The sequence below is a fragment of the Orcinus orca genome, chromosome 10, assembly GCF_937001465.1.
Source record: "Orcinus orca chromosome 10, mOrcOrc1.1, whole genome shotgun sequence".
NCBI lineage: Eukaryota > Metazoa > Chordata > Mammalia > Artiodactyla > Delphinidae > Orcinus > Orcinus orca.
Genome location: NC_064568.1, coordinates 39,878,292 through 39,895,292, shown reverse-complemented (window position 1 = coordinate 39,895,292; position 17,001 = coordinate 39,878,292). Strand labels below are relative to the sequence as shown.

The 17,001-nt window shown below is 50.9% G+C and overlaps 1 protein-coding gene across 32 annotated transcripts in view; it reads right to left on the bottom strand.

Moving 5' to 3' along the window:
- Nucleotides 1-17,001, bottom strand: part of MAP4 (microtubule associated protein 4) — a 168,468-nt gene that overhangs the window by 2,297 nt on the left and 149,170 nt on the right. For 9 of the 32 annotated variants that reach the window (XM_033413304.2, XM_033413310.2, XM_049716255.1 and 6 more), the window contains 9 exons: nucleotides 16,248-16,463; nucleotides 12,777-12,981; nucleotides 12,159-12,218; nucleotides 11,746-12,038; nucleotides 10,183-10,296; nucleotides 8,289-8,381; nucleotides 3,789-3,870; nucleotides 2,192-2,304; nucleotides 113-302 (listed from right to left, as the gene is read on the bottom strand). In XM_033413304.2, coding sequence (XP_033269195.1) covers nucleotides 113-302; nucleotides 2,192-2,304; nucleotides 3,789-3,870; nucleotides 8,289-8,381; nucleotides 10,183-10,296; nucleotides 11,746-12,038; nucleotides 12,159-12,218; nucleotides 12,777-12,981; nucleotides 16,248-16,463 — 1,366 coding nt within the window. Of the gene's footprint in view, nucleotides 1-74; nucleotides 303-2,191; nucleotides 2,305-3,788; nucleotides 3,871-8,288; nucleotides 8,382-10,182; nucleotides 10,297-11,745; nucleotides 12,039-12,158; nucleotides 12,219-12,776; nucleotides 12,982-16,247; nucleotides 16,464-17,001 lie in introns of those variants that run through there. The other 23 variants (XM_033413305.2, XM_033413314.2, XM_033413307.2 and 20 more) reach the window with 16 other exon arrangements.

The window sequence follows — 17,001 nt, the reverse complement described above, 5'->3', positions numbered from 1 at the left end:
AGGTTGCTTCGTTAAAATTCAGGCCACACTCCGGTAGGAAAACAAAGGAGTTTCAATCTGCAGCCAGTGGCAGGGCCCCTGGCTGGCCCTTAGGCCGAGCCCAGCCACTTACTTGTCTCCTGGATCTGGCTGTCCAAGGTCTGGGCCTCCCTTTGGTCACCACCCCCTGCCAGGGTGGTGTGGCCACTGAGGCCACTGGCTGAAGTGGGGGCGCCAGCTTCAGGCGCTGCCTCAGGGATGGCCAGCTCCTCCCCAGCTGGGGGGCCCGGACACGGAGGGGCCTCGCTGCCACCGCCCTCAGTCTACAAATGAAACAGTGGGGGAGACAGTGCAGGGTCAGTCGGGGAGGGTGTGGGATGGTGATGGTGGTGGGTTTCACACACAGTCCCCACCCCCACTGTTGCTGCTCCCCATTGGCTCAAGGTACAGTCACCTGGGAGTCTAGACCAGGTGCCCCCCCACCCCCACCCCGCCAGACCAACTCCTGGCCTGGGTGGCAGGGTGCTGGGTAAGAACTCAGGCTCTGGGGCAGTAAAGCAGTGCAGCCTGGCTAGTGACACGCTCTGAGAGCCTCCTCTGGGAGACGAAAGGCTTCGTGAAGCCTCTGACATGAGAGGTGAAAGGTGCCTGGCTTCTCAACAAGGCTGATGCCAGATCACAACACTTATGACAGCAGATTGTTAGCAAAAAAGCTAAGGAATCATCTCAAGTTGTGGGTCTGGAGCCACTAGGGCGAGGGAGCTCCGGTAGCTTGAACCAGTTCCTGAGGGGTGCAGGCCGCCACCTCAGACCTAAGGGATCCCAGGGCACTCCCTGCACATGCGAGTGTTCGGAGAGGCTTTCTCGGCCATTCCTGGGGCAGCGCTGCCCGTGTATCCATCATTCATGTGCCCCTGACAGAGGCCTCCTCTGTGCTGGGCATCTTTCTGGGGCCTGGGGACACAGGAGGGAAGAAGGTGTCCAAGGAGGTGTGAGGGAGACTGGGGGGGCCTGGCGAGGAAGGCCTTGTGGTGGCCGTGGACACCCAGTGTGAGTCCAGAGCACAAGAGGGAGGGCTGCTGGGAGGCACTGGCGAGCTGGCACACCTGTGCTGGGAACGCCCAAAGGCGACAACAGGAGAAATCAGAGCAGTGAAAGAAACGGGCCTCTGTGTTAGAAAAATAGTTCCAGAAGTGATAAGAAAGGGAGGTGATGTGAGTAAAGAAAAGACTTGCGGTCAGAAAGGCCCAGGCGTGAGCCCTGGTCTGCGTGCACCCGTCGTGTGGCCGGGGACAAGTGACTACACCCAAGTTAGTGCCCCGGGGGTGCTGACCAGAGAACAGCCCCTCACAAGGTGTGGAGCATGTCCTGAGAGGCTGCGACAGAGGGAGCTAGTCCGGGCTTGAACGGAGCACTGAGGTGGGTGGGACAAAGTGCGGGCTGGGATGGAGCCGCGCTGCGCGGTCAGATGCAGGGGAAGGCCCGGAGCACTGCTCATGTCCCCTCTCCCTCGCCCACCCCTCCCTGAGCAGCTGCAGCCACCCTCAGGCTTGGAAGCTGGCAAGGCGCTGCCCCCACGGCCCTGCTACCCGATGACACGGAACAAAGGACAGACAGCATCTTGGCAGACAAAAGATCTCACAGTACTGTGGAAGGAGCGCAGAGGGAAGAGAGGGAGGGAAGGGAGGAGAGGCCCAACCAGGATGGGAAGCCTGCCGCCTGAGTGCTCTCCAGAGCCCGGCCCGCGCAGGCCTCCAGAGGGGTGGATGCCAGGCCTGCCGTCACGGGCAGTAAAAATGTGCCATTCCGCTCCCAGGCCCAGAACAGAGCCTGACACAGAGCAGGTACCGAACACTCCCGTCTCAGGAGGTGCTGCGAGAACGGTACCACACAGACCCCGGCCTTGTGGGGACCTGCACTCCAGCCCTGCCCCTCTGAACATGGCTGAGATGGGCTCAGAAAGGCAGGCCACGGCTCTCAGGAGAACGTTCCATCTCCAGCTGGACAGGTGAGAGGTGACCGGGCTGGGGCCTCTTCACCTCTCCTGCCTCGCTCAGGACTGATGACAGACGATGGAAACAGCAATGGTGTGGGTGAAACATGACCCCTGAAGAGACTGAGGGGCGGTGACAGGTGCCCACCTGCTGGGACCCAGACTCCAGCCGCACAACCCCACCCCCCAGCTGTGTCCCCGCCAGGACCCACTCACTACCTTCACGGCACCTCCTGCAGGCAGGTGGCCCACGTTATCAAGAGATCCCACCTTCGCCTGGGCCTTCTCCTTGAAGTTCAGCTTTTGACTTTCGATCTTGACATCTCCTCCACCTGGAACCAAACAGAAATGGGTCACTGTGGGTGGCAGAGAAATACCCCTACAGGCAAAGCCAGGAGGCTGGCCAAGGACTGGGATGTGCCCAGTATAGAAATGGGGAAAAAGTGACCTGCTCTGAGGACAAAGGAAGAGGCACAGTGAACACATGCTTTCAGCCTCATAAACACCCTGTTGGTCAGGGTCAAGATCCTGGAATCCTGGTTTTCCAGCTGCCACCACTGATACTGGAGGAGAGGAGTGACTTGCTCAAAGTCACCAGCGAGCCAGTGAGTCACAGGATGGAGTATGGTCTAGGTGAGCAGTTTAACTGAATCTCACTGTCATGAAAAGAAGGGAAGGCAAGAGGCGGGAGCAGAGGGGAGGCAGTCTGTACACAGGCAACGTTCACAGCTCAGCCAGAGTGAGGCCATGGGATCAAGGGCCAGAGCACTGTCACTGGCCACCCGGCCCCTCAGCTTGGCTTTCCCTTGAGCCCTTCTTCATTCTCCCATCTCCTCCTGGCTCATATCACCAACCTCAACACCTAGCTGCCTGCCAAATTCTCCAGGTATCCTACCCACTGGATTTCTGGCCCCTTGCAAAAACTGGACCTCAAGTCACTCAGTGTCACTAGGGAAGGAGGTATCTCACAGGACTGGATTTTCCAGATAGAAGGAAAAATGAAGGTTAGTTAAGGGGCAAAGTGTTTTGATCCTTTTACACAGAACACCTTCTAAAATGGATGACAGTTTTTGCTGAGAGGGAAGGGAGTTTTCTTTGCCTTCCCCTTAACTGGCCCGTGGCGTGGCGACTGATCTCTGAGACACCAGACCTGTCAGCCAGTGTGCCTGCCACTACAGATACGGCACTACCCCAAATCTGCTGCCGACCCAGGGTCCAGGACACACGAGGCTCTTAGGGTACAGCCGAGCCAAGAACGCAGGCCCTGCTCAGACAACATTGCCAGTGGCTCAGAGGCCTCCGCGGGGGCGCCAGGCCACCTGTGCTGCTGGCAGGAGAGTCTGCATTGCTGTAGTGGCAAGATCCACATGGGCAGGCCGAGGCGGCATTATTGAATGGCTCCCTATCTCCTGCTGGAGCTGCTGGTGGATGCTTCACTGCTCGAGAATACCCTTTGCTCCTGAGTCTGACAGGCAAGACCCGACCACCACTCTCCAGAGCTCCTTCAGCACCAGCTCCTGAACGCTTGCCTGGGAGGCTGAGAAGGGTTCTTAGCCCCTAGCGTACCTTTCCCCTAGGCCTAGGTCAACAGTGCCATGCACACAGCAGGTCCTCAAGACGCTGCTGGTGCAAATGGCAAACCTTCCACACTGTTCCTCCTCCAACTAAAAGGTTAGTGCCCAGAATCCCCCCTCCCTGACAGGGACTGAGGACTACGTTGTTTCTACTGCTGTGCCCTGGGTGTGTGGCTCCAGGAATCTTCATGGAAGGACAGAGACATAGGGGTGAAACCTGGGACAAGGGAGGCACCACTCACCAGGCTTGTGCTTAATGTTAGCCTTGGACCCACACTTGGAGGAGACCTTAGAGATGTCCACCTTCTTGTTCTGAATCTGAACCTGAGGAGAAAAACACACAAAAAAGTGACTGCCTCAGTGAGAGGAGGTGTACTGCCAGGTCCAAACCCATGCTCTCTTTATAGTCTCCAAACCCGAGGTCAGAGGCCGCCTTCTCCAAAGGCTTCCCTGGCTCTAACCTCACTCCATCCCTTCTTCATACCATCTCTTGAAGGGACCTCAGCACCAGCTCTACACTAATCGCTTCAGGTGCTCAATCATCACCTACAGCGTACCTACTACCATCAAAACAGCAGCCTCTACTCTGGCTCATCTTTCCAACAAGGCTGCAGTTCTCCCTAAACAGGAGCTTGGGGAAATGCACTTTTCCCAGCCACAGATCTGGCAGCTGCTAAAGCAAGCCACCACGTGTCCTCGGCAACAGTGACAGGCTCATCTTGCGCCATCCCTGAGATGACCTGTGAGGAGTCAACAGAGGTCACTCGCCACGGCTGGGCTCTCGCCAGGGTGTGGAGTCCACACATCTGTTGACAGTGTGCCACAGCTGAACCTAGTCCTCAAAAAAAGAATAGTTGATAAGGGGAAGTTTCGCTTTATAGATGTATTCCAGCCAATAAATGAAGAAAGGACAGGATAATTAGAGTCTCACCACAGTGCACCTTCACTGAACTCATGGTTTTGGGCATCAACAGCCGCCAGCATCACGAGGAGTGAGACGACGAGAAGAGTGAGACATTATGTTTCCTGATAGAAACACCACCACTGCCTATGAACGTCTTGCAAAAATGTGGGGAAAAATATCAAGTCTGAATCAATCTAAAGAAAACTGTGGGTGCCCATCATCGGATGAATGGATAAAGATGTGGCACAGATATACAATGGAATATTACTCAGCCATAAAAGGAACGAAATTGAGTTATTTGTAATGAGGTGGATAGACCTAGAGTCTGTCATACAGAGTGAAGTAAGTCAGAAAGAGAAAGTCAAATACCGTATGCTAACACATATATATGGAATTTAAGAAAAAAAAATGTCATGAAGAACCTTGGGGTAAGACAGGAATAAAGACACAGACTTACTAGAGAACGGACTTGAGGATATGGGGAGGGGGAAGGGTGAGCTGTGACAAAGCGAGAGAGAGGCATGGACATATATACACTACCAATTGTAAAATAGATAGCTAGTGGGAAGCAGCCGCATAGCACAGGGAGATCAGCTCAGTGCTTTGTGACCGCCTGGAGGGGTGGGATAGGGAGGGTGGGAGGGAGGGAGACGCAAGAGGGAAGAGATAGGGGAACGTATGTATATGTATAACTGATTCACTTTGTTATAAAGCAGAAACTAACACACCATTGTATACCAATTATACCCCAATGAAGATGTTAAAAAAAACAATAAATAAATAAAAAGAAAACTGTGGGACTAATGAATACGTTAAGTGAAACCATGGGGACATCCTCAGCAGAATCCAAATTCTAGGACAAACCACTCAGTTTACTCTTGAAAAATATTACCGTGAAAAAAGAAAAAATGAACAGGGAACTTGTAGAGTAAGAGAAACCTAAGATTATAAGATGCAAATCAACCAATCACAACTTATGGACCTTACTTGTTTCCTGATTAAGCAAACCTGTTTAACATGCTATGGGATTTTATATACATATGTATATTAGAGTTCTTATCTTTTAAAGTTACATATTGGAATATTTGCAGATAAAAGATATAACTGAAACTGGCTTCAAAATAACTGGGGTGGGCATTTATAGATAAGACTGGCCACAAAGATTAATAAATGAAGCTGGGTAAAAAAGTACATCCAATTCACGTTACCATTTTCTCTACTTTTGTATATGTTTGAAAATTTCTATAATTAAAAGTTTTAGGGACTTCCCTGGTGGCGCAGTGGTTAAGAATCCGCCTGTCAATGCAGGGGACACGGGTTCGAGCCCTGGGCCAGAAGATCCCACATGCCGTGGAGCAACTAAGCCCGTTGCGCCACAACTACTGAGCCTGAGCTCTAGAACCCACGAGCCACAACTACTAAAGCCTGCGTGGCCTAGAGCCCGCGCACCACAACGAAGAGTAGCCCCCGCTCGCCACAACTAGAGAAGGCCCATGTGCAGCAACGAAGACCCAAGTCAGCCAAAAATAAAGTAAATAAATAAATTTATATATATATATATATAAAGTTTTAAAAAGCTTAATTGCATCTCACTAAGTTAACAAAGCCTCTGAGACAAGCTCTGCCTTCCCAGGCTGGTACATAGAAGAGCCACAATCCGCTTCCAAAAGATACCCCCAACCTGCTCCCCTAGCCCCCGGCCTCCACTGACGGCTTTGGCTTTAGGGAGCCACGTGCTGCTGCTCTGGCCTAGGATGTGTGTTTCTCGTGCTAGCCCCAAAGTCGCCCGCAGTGACGCCTGGCAGCCAGCACCAGCCTGTTCACCACCACCCCAGCATTCTCGCACCTCGCTCAAGCCGTGTGCTCACGTGATCTGCCCCTGGCCTGCAGGCCGCTGCAGGTGTCAATACTGCTACTGAAGTGACACTGCCAACAGGTCTCAGAACCCATTAACATACACACCCCTCCTTGCACGGGTGAAATGGAATTAAAACTGCTGCAACATTTAAACTGGGATCAGCCACAGAAGTAGCTGCTATGTTCTCACCCGATGGCCTCTCAGTTCTCAACAAGAGGCGTGTTTATGTGTACATGGGGACATGTGGGGAGTACCGACCAGGATCCTGTTCCAAGCCACGAATCCCTGTGGTAACCCCAGAATTTCTCTCTGGGGTAAGGAGGGCCCTGTGGGGGAATGGGGTTAGACGCGTACGGCTGGTGGCCACCCTTCTTATACACAGGTATATTTATGGTGGCTTTATGGAGGGGCTGATGGAAGGCAGGACAGCGCCATAGTCCAGGCTGTTTACCCTCATCTTCCCACTGGAAACACTGTCACAGGCATTTTCCTAATGCTCTGCTGTTTAAGGAAACCTCCTAAAATGAAAACTCTTTTAAAAAGTACATTCCCTCACCAAAAAAATCTTGTTTGAAATCATGTGTAGGCAGTGTGGGAAGACCATACTAGGTGACAGATGAACGAGGACTATTTTCAGAGCTCTGACATACACCACACAACATATATAAATGCATTTCTGTGTCACACACACACACCCCCACACACCCACACACACATGCCCGCAACCCAATTCCCTCAGAATCCCTGTTCACCTTCCGTTTGCATCTAGGCCAAAGCCTGAGAGGAAAAGCTAGGGCCAGTGCCTACCTGCGCCCTTCACGGGTTGGATCTTTCTCACCTTAACCACACACTGCCTTTAAAAGCTTCCCCCACCTCTGCCTTCCCACACTGGGATGGCTGATCTCTGGCCAACTTCCAAGTTGGCCAAGAACCAGCCACCCGAGTGCCAAGGATGCAGTTTCTGCCCACGCCAGGAAGAGCCAGTGGTGGGGAGATGACCAGGAAGGATGTGCAGTAGGGGAGTTGTGCGGGGGGAAGAAAGAGGTGTTCTATGTTTGCACCCTCACAGCAGAACTGCAGGGTTGGGCCCTCTGTAAGCCATGGGCAGGACGACATGACCACCAAGGGGGCAGGGGGACAGAGCCTAAAAATGAAGAGGGTAAGTAGAGCAGGACTTAATCCAGGTCAGGAAAGAGAGGAGAAGGAACTGAATGAACCCAAGGGAGATCAGGACAGGGCAGCTCTCTCCCTCTTGGGGTGGGAGAGAAGCTAGGGGAGAGGCGGTGAGGGCAGGGCTCTGTCACAGGGACGTGGAAAATGCAAGTGTGCTCTCCACATACCAGATGACAATGGTGATCTACACCATCTCTCCCTAGACCAGGACCTCCCTATGAGCCCCAGTCACCTGTGTCCCTAACACAGATCTTAAGGGTGGTACAGAGTAGCAGCATGATAAACAGGATGTCTAGATGGGAGAGAGAAAGAGCCAAAAAGAAAAGGAAATAGGAGGAAGGGGTTGGAAAAGGTAAACAGTGGGGGAAGGAGAGCAGAAAGAAAAGAGGGGGAAGGAAGCAGGGAGAGAAGAGGAGAAAGAGCAGAGTCACAGAGATGCAGGGAGGGCACAGGACGGGTGGGAGCACGTGGAACACAAACTCCCTGCTCTACAACAGCAAGGACTCGAGGATGGGCTCTGGAGAAGTCCGGACATCTGTCTCCAGGTCAGGACCACTGCACCCCCAAGAGCGGACTCGAGACAGACCGCGTCCCTCAGAACAGGTCTCTGAACCCCTAAGGCCTCCCACCCACAGGGGCAAAAGATGTCAAGTGGGTGTCACCCAGCTGTCGTTTAGGGCTCACCAGAAACACTCAGTCTGAACACATTTGAGCATCGGGGTCCCCCCGACTCCGCTCGCCCGCCAGGGCGGGGCGGCCCTCTTTCCAGGGTGCCTCAGACACCAGCGGCCCCGAGCGCATACTTACATTACCACCTCCAGGGACATGCTTAATATTGTCCTTGGAACCACACTTGGACTGAATATGGCTGTAGCTCACTTTTTTGGAGACTATCTGGACCTGGAGTGTTAGAGAACAGAAAAAACAACACAAAGGGAGAGGGCTGGTTAGAACCGACACGGGGCAGGCAGTGAGTCCACACGTGACCACGATGAGCGGCAGGGAGTGCTGTTAAAACCCCACCTTCAGCAGAACTGCTGTGGAAAAGCACAGGCCAAGGAACTGGAAGGAGCAGGAAAGGGAGTGAAAACACGAACAAACAACACAAGGACAGAAGATGTCGCCAGAGTGCTACATGGGCATCCTCACTGCTCCTGGGGGCCGGCTGCAGTTCACAGGGTGCAGACAGCAGTGGCCCCAATGCCCACTCAGCCACGGCCCACCCCCCGCCTGCTCTCTCCCCGACGCTCCTCTCTGCAAGGGTCCTGCTCATCCGGACCCGTCCTCACCCAAGGACGGCACTTCCCTTAAATCTGGGGCCTGGAATCGCTGCAGCCAGACCTGCTCTAGGAAGCAAAGGCTGTGTGGAGAAGCCTGGGGCCGCTGGCTCACGGCCCAGATCTGATGCTGATGGGAAGGAAGGGACCCGAGGCCGCTGGACCTGCTATGCAGAACCCTGGGCACCAGGGGGCACAGGCCGAAGCCACACTTCCACGCAGAGCCCACTTGTCTTAGGACTCAAGAAAGCACAGTGCAATTGAGGTTTAAGTCTAGTCTTCTTTTTGATTCCAGGGTAAAACCCCTTCCACAATCCTCCAGATGCCCAATCCTGTGCCCTGTTTCATGTGTAAAGAGACTAGGCTCTGGGCAGGGCTGCAGTGAGGCACAATCTGGGGGGGCACCTGCACAATGTGTTGTATATAAACGGCTCCCCCTGGAATGGAGCAACACAAAGGCTCAGGATCCAAGATCTGGGACAAATAATTCTTTTTGAGCCTTCTCAAGAAGGAATAGTTGCCAGCGTCCTTCCTTCCTTTCCTTAGAGCACTTCACAAATGATGTAGTAGCCCCCAAACTGAAGGGTTCTCCCCAGAGTAGAATCTACCCTGAGAAACTCCAACTGTTCCTTGCCTTCTTTACATACATCAATGATGAACAACTGGTGAGCAAACCACTTTCCTAATGAACCAGAGACCTACAGGACCTCTGGAAGCTCCCAGGAACCATGGTGCAGCCTTCCCCACCTGCCAACCATACAAAGTCCTTGCCCTGGCCACCTACCTGCCACAGATAAGGGCAAAAGGTTCCCGGGGCAAGAGGAGGGCCCTGGCTCCAGGGTGTGGAGACAAGGGGAAAGAACCTAGCATTTCCCCGCTGCATCCAGGTGACGGTGCAATCCCTATGCTGAGTGGGTTTTCGCTGGGAATCAGCATCCTAACTTTCAGTACAGAGGTCCTTGGAGAACCAGGACAAATGAAGCTATCTCCACACCCAGAGGTGTTGAGAGGGGCCTTCAGTTGAACTTGAAGGACAGGGGCTCCAGGGTTCCTATTGCTGGAAGGTTACCAGTGCCACGTCTTACTGAGGAAGAAGCTGGGTACTCTGTGTTTGTGTACATAATGGGTATGTTTCAGATCAAGGTCAGAGTGAAGGAAGTGACTGAAAGTGTTTGGATCCATTTTATCCAGCTAAATAAATATTCCCTAAAGGGCTAGTGGGCTCCTAGCTCTGTTAACTTTCAGGTTAATAGAGAATACTTTCTGATGCCTGAGTCATCAAACACAGAGGAAGGAACACAGGGAGAAGTAGAAACTAGTTAAGGATAAGAAAAAAGTGCAATAGAAGGGAAAGTGACTGAGGCTGGAAGAAACAGTTGACCATCTTTTTACCTTCAAGAGGTAAGAGTCTAAATAAAACTCACTTTCCCAGCAGGCGGTTTCTGTGCACTGCCAATTGGGCCGGCTGCTTTAGTGACTGCGTTAGGTTCAGGCTTTCGAGCTGGAGCAGCTGCCTCTGTTTTTTTCTCTACTTTGGCCTGGATGGAGATAAAGGGAGGGCAAATTTCAAACCAAGAGGACAAGAGCCCAGATACAAAGAAGGGAAGAGGGCTGAAGGGGACTCGCATCCAGGCCAGGCCACCATGCAGAAGCAGGTCACCCTTGCTCCTAGAAAAAAACCACCGATTTGCCAGGGCAGACCAAGCTGGAGGGAGAGGGGCTACAGACCAGACTTGAGACACGAGGAAGAGATCAAGACACCATTCGTGGAGAAGAGGCAAGAAGGAGGCTAAATGAGCGATTCTCTTCTGAGTGTGTACTAGGGTTTTCAAATCACAATGTCCCACCCCCCTGCCCTATGTTCTGATATGCCCCAAGCAAGCTGCCATGGTCACAGGGAGCTATTACTGATGATGGGAAGTGCCACACCCTCAGGTACGTTGGAACAGAAAATACTTTCATCACCAGACTGAGTTACTGAACTCTCCACCAAGACCTCCTGCAACTTTTGCACCATGAAAACATAAGAAGAGCATGGGCCAGGGTGGGAAACAGGCAGGCCATCACCACCACAGCCCCAGATGCCTGGCTGGGTACGTTAGAGCCATAATCTCTTGTCAAAAGCAACTCTTGGGCCCTTATCCAACAGCACCAGGATTCTACTTCATTTTGGACCCTCTTCAATTTTTTAGCAGCTCTGGATTGAAGCAATTTAAGTATCCTATCCTGAGTGGCGGGTGGGCGGGGGGAGGCGTACGCCGGTGGTGGTGGTTTAAGTGCTAGAGAATGAGGCAGGAGGTGAGAAGGTTGCTGCTCCCGGGACTTTGAACTTGGACTTTTGCCACCACCTTTTCACACATAAAATCCCCGTGGCTGCTAATAGTTAACAAATAATTCTGGGATGGATGCACCCAGAAAGTCCTTAAAGTGAAGCGCTGTGTCCAGCCATGCTTCTCCATCTCAACACTCTATCACGGTCCTTTGTTTAGGAAAGCCAGGGGCTCGCAGCAAGTCACCCTGGCCACAAGAGGACACTAATCCTCGTTCAGACAGACTCTCCACCCAAGACACAGCATAGGGAACAAAGAGGTGGTCCATCTTCTTTCTGCCTATCCTGCTGTTCACAGTGCAGGCGTAAGAAACAGAACAAACCAGGTTCCCGCCCAGTGTCTCTCACCTGTTCAAGGCTCAGAGGCCTCCTCTGTTTGTTTTGTAAAGCAGAACCCTTTTTCCTCCAAAAGTGTAAGCCTAAACCCCAAAATGCAGAACAGGAGAGGAGAAGAGAAAGCTCAGAGCCACCTGCTTGCTGCTGCTGGGAGGCGGAGCCCAGGAGGAAATTCCCTGACGCTGAATCCAACGTCCTGACTGCTCCCCGCATGGTGGGCCCTTTGGGCTGATGCAAGGACATGCCTGGGAACGGTGCTTAGATGTGGCAGAGGAAGAAGCAGGGGCCAGCCTGCTGAGGACCCCAAGCTCCCTGGACTCACCCGGCCTCCTCCAGGCTGGTGCTTGATGTTTTCCGTGGAGCCAACCTTGGAACGGACATTCTTCAGATCAGGGGCAGAAGCATTGGTAGCCACGCGGCCCAGCCTTGGGGCAGAGGAGCTGGGCTTGGCTGCCGTGGGCTTCTTGTCCACGGAAGGAGTCCCAGAGGGCCGGGGAGGGGTGGCTGTGGGCTTGACGCGGCTGGGAGTCACCCCTGCTGGGGGTGCCGCCCCAGGGACGGCGGCGCTTTTCTTCACGGAACTGGTGGAGGTGTTCTTTGGGCGACTCACGTCAGCTGCAAAGGTGGGAGTGAGAGATAACGGGTATGCAGGGAAGAGAGCAAAGGGAGCCTTAAAGCCATGGAAGAGGTGGGGGTTTAAATCTGGGATCCACGAAGCGGGGGATGGGGTCTTACCTGGTGCAGACTTCGTAGCCATCTTCTTGATGTCTGCAGGTTTCCCCTCAGTCTTGACCGCTGCACAAATGTATACTTTTTAACATCACGATTAACAAAATAACCTACTGAATGGCTCATCCAAAACTGAGATTCATGCATTCATTCAACAATTACTGAACTGTTTGAGCCAGGGGCTGTGCTAGTATCTGAGAATAAACTAGTAAATCAGACAGCCGAGTAAAGACCACGCCCTGATGGAGCGTCCAAGGCCAAGCACTGTGTCTTACTCTTTTCTACAGTCTTGACAATGCCTTCCCTTCTACGTGGACTTTCTTTGAATGGCCTATTTCTTATCATGAAAGTCCACGTGCTGTGGAGTTACTAAGAAAGGAATAGTAAATTCTACCTTGGAATTCATGAGAATCCCCTTCACTCAGGATTTTTCTGGATACACATACTTACTAACCTCACATGGAGATCGAGGCTATCACTTTTCAACAGACCTCATTAAGGACTGGTGCACAAGCAGGTCTGCACAGATGTCTGTGATGCCGGCTGCTGCTATGGCTGGAGCAAAAAGCCAAGGCCCCACCCTCCTCCCCACTGGTTCCCATGGGAGGGAAGCGCAGTACTCACCAGCAGGCCTCTTGGGCAGGGGTGTAGAGGGGCTCCTACTGCTTGGCCCAGCTGAGGCAAGAGTGGCAGCTGCTGTGGCTTTTGGAACAGTCTGGGTGCTCTTGGAGCCAGGCCTACCGGCCAGGGCAGAGACCACCTTGGATGGCGAGGCTGGCTTGGATGGTGAGGCCCGCTTCTCAGGAATCTTTGCCTCTGCAACAGGCTGCTAATAGGAAAGTGGGAATAAGAGCTGCAGGTCAGCAATAGGCCGAGGAAGTCACGCCAAAGGATGGTTCCATATAAGCTTATGCCAGAAATCAGGGGTACTGTGGGTTTGGCACCACTGATAGGAAATATATGTGGCTATATGATCAAAGTCCTCCACACAACATGAGAAATGGCTATGTAGGGTGCCGTGTGATCGGGAATCAGGAAACAGGGAGTCAAACCACCTGAATCCAACCTGAACCAGTGAGAGTGAACAGCCCTGAAAATATACCACACCACAAAGTACATCTGCCTCAGGATCCCCTGCATTAAATACTTATGTATTTAAGGTATTAATACTTGACCAGAGATCAAACAAATACATAAAACAAAAAATTTAAAATGTTCAGTCAAATTCAGCCATTTTTTTGGCTAAGATGCACCCAGTGAATTCTGAACAGGATGGAGCTGCAGCTGGAAACTGCGTTGACCAAATCAGTCAGGTCTAAGCTGTAGCCCCAGGCAGGACCCCAACTCACAGTGTGATCTTGGGCAAATCACTGAGCCTCTCTGGGCTTTATTTCCTCATCTGGACAAAGGAGGCTGGAACAAAGGATCGCTACGGACCAGCTTTGATAATAAGTGATGTTAGGGATGGGAGGATGAGGATTCTGTAAGAGCACAGGGACAGTAAGAAGGGGCAGTGGAGGGTGCAGGCCTGACCAACAGAGGGAATGAGGAGGCCGATGCCACAGTTCTGACTGAAAGCAAAAGGGAAAAGCCTCTCAATGCAGACACAGGCCATCTGGGTCACTCTAGCTCCTCTTCCATGGAGGCTGGGCATGTAGTCACTATCAAGGAAGGGAAGGAATCAATACAGCCTGGTTTCTACAGGAATAGGCAATGAACAGACTGTTTTGATAAGCAAATATACCATGTTACTCAAGAGAGTAAGCCAAACCACAGACAAAGGGGATCCAGCTCTTATACTCCAAGAGAAATGGCCACACAGAGGGTAGTATGTTGGTGGAGACAAGCAGGATATTGCTTAACTGGAAAATCAGCTAAGGAGGTTCTCAGAAATTAAGGGCTGGCAGCCATTTAAATAAACTCTAACCCTGCAAATGCAGGGTAACGACCATTCCTACAAACGAAGGGCCCAAGCATGGTGTTAAAGAACCCTAAGGTTGGAATCAGGGGAAGTGGTCCAGCTACCAGCTCTGTCTCGAGCGTGTCGTGGGATTCCGTGCAGAGGGACTCCTGCTCTGTTTACTCTAAAATGTAAAGACTAAACCAGATGCTCTCTGGGGTCTCCTTCAAATTTTCAATACTATGAGTCAGAATAATCGGGTGGGGTCTTATATTTTGCTAGTAAGAGTAATAATAATAAAATAAGTTAGAAAAAAGTTGCTTGAGATAGAAATCTCTAAAGGATGTGATGTTCTTTAGACGTCAGGCTTTTGGCCTCAGCAGGCTGCAGAACCAGCCTGCTCTCAGAGTTGGAGTCACTCTCCTGTTTTCTCAACTATATTTTCTCCTCTGCCAGAATCACAGATCTTATTTATTCTGAATAGTTTTTTCCCCTTTGTTTCCTCCTATAAATCTTTCTACCAAATAAGGAAAAAAACAAATTTCAGTAGGCTTTAGTTTTTATCCATCTCTCAAAATGTTTCCATCTGTTTCTTATCTAAAAGATAAATAACAGTCATCATTATGAGGCACATCACCTCTTCAGGTCAGCAGCATCTCAAAATGCTGTCTAAAAGCTGCATGGCAAAAAGACAGGAAACAAGAGTGTTGATAGAGGCCCTGAGCACCAGTGTTGGAGTTAGACCCAAGTTCAAATACAGGCTCTGCCGCTTATTAGCACTGGACTACAGAAAGGTTACTTAACTGAGCTCTGAAATGAGGATACTAAAATCCACATTATGGGTTGTTGAGGGAGAGAATTAAAAGAGTTAATGTCTATAAAGAAATCACTACAGTATGCTTCATTTTTGTTATTATTACAGAGTGAACTTCACTAGAGAGTACCCCCTCCTTCCCATGGCCTCCTCTGTCTCCCCCAGGATTTGCTGCTAAGAAAGTGTCAGGGAGGAGCTGCTGCCACGGCTCCAGCCACCTTCCCTCTGCCCCCTTATTCAAATAAATTGTTTTCTAAACATCAGGAAAAGCAGTGTCAACTGGGTAAATGAGGATCAGAAAGCTTTACGAGATTTTATAATTCCTAGTCTATACTAGGATTTCTCCGTTTCTTGGCCAGGGTTGTCAACCTAGCTGACAATTCCTAGGTTCCACCAGTTTTCTTTACAAGATTAAATGAAAACACTGACATTTTAACATGGTAAACTATTCCTCATCATGATTTTAAAGAGTAATATCGGGGCTTCCCTGGTGGCGCAGTGGTTGAGGGTCCGCCTGCCAATGCAGGGGACACGAGTTCGTGCCCTGGTCCAGGAGGATCCCACATGCCGTGGCACGGCTGGGCCCGTGAGCCATGGCTGCTGAGCCTGTGCGTCCGGAGCCTGTGCTTCGCAGCGGGAGAGGCCGCAGCGGTGAGAGGCCCGCGTACCACAAAAAAAAAAAAAAAAAAGTAATATCAGGCTGACCTAAAGGCCCTTTTCAAAGAAAAGAAGATATTAGAAAAGGCAGTCACAGATTCCACCCACCCTCTCCTCCAAGAACAATCCTGTGAAGCTACTGCTGTTCCAAACTGACCCATTTCTAAGCAGTAATGTGTGGGTGACCCGGAAAACTGAAAAACTGCAGGAGGAGCCCAGTGAGAGGTAGTCTAATGCCAAAAGCAAAGTTAAGTTACCACCTGATGCTGGAATCTGCTGGAAGATAAGCTGGAAGAGCTAATCACTAATCAACTAATGGAGGAAATTCACTTCTGCGGGATGATTAAGCAGAAAGACAAATAATTGAATTTGACTGGGAATTTGATGGCGGAATTACACCAAAAATGAGTATATGATTGGCATGTGGAGTGGGGAAACTGGTTAACCAGTATGTAAACAGACAAAGAGTGAGGAGGAGCTGGGAGAAAGGAGGAGCCAGAGCAGAGGCAAGAGTGCCTCCAGCCAGGGCAGAAAAGGCACAAAGGAAAACAGGCCACTGAATTTCATGGCTGCGTCAAAGTGATTTGCGTTACCCTTCCCCCTTTGCCCTCTCCTTTCCCCTAGTCCACCAGCCTGCTTCCATGTCTGGAAGCAACAGAGTCTGACTACCTGACGCTCGGAGGGGAAAACTTTTCCCTGGCACGGTGCTCAGGTGACTACTTACCTTGGGCTTCCCGTCTTTTGAAGGTAAGGTGGAAGGCCTGGCAGTGGCAGCAGCTGGGCGTTTGGGTGGGGCAGCCGGTGCTGAGCCTGAAGCAAGGCTCATGGGTTTTTTATTCGACCCACCAAAGGTAGTGGGAGCTGGCTGCTTAGGGAGAGAAGTGGGCTGTGTTTTGGCTTTCGATGTTGAAGTCTTTGCAGGTTGAGTGGTGGCCAAAGGCTTTAAGTTGATTTGTTGTTTTTTTTTAAAGGCCAACATCAAACACACAAACAAGAATAAAAACAAATTAAAAAAAAAAGTATAAACTGCACAATTCAAAGTAAAATTATAAGCAATGAGGATAGATGCAACTGAAAATTAGCACTCCTTTCTTCTGAGCTCAGTAAATAGTGGAAAGACACCAGGATGCAGACAAAGAAAACTGGGAATTGTTTCTTAATGACAGTGTCACAAATTCCAGCAGTTTGGCACCTGAAGATTTAAATTCAGTCATAACTTTAAACAATTAACTAACTTTTGAAGCCTGCAATAATTCTGTGAAGAAAGTCACCAGCAGGTGATTAGGCTATTTATTATCTGCACCTCTATGAGGCAATATCAACGTCCTGTTTTAAACCCACACTAAAATGTGGCATTTGTACCTCGCAATAAGTACCAATAGATGTCTGGAGCTATGATCCACCTTAACAATCTGTGCTCCTTTTTCATTAACAGAGACTTCAGAATGGATTTCTGAATAATTCTGTAATTCCCTTTA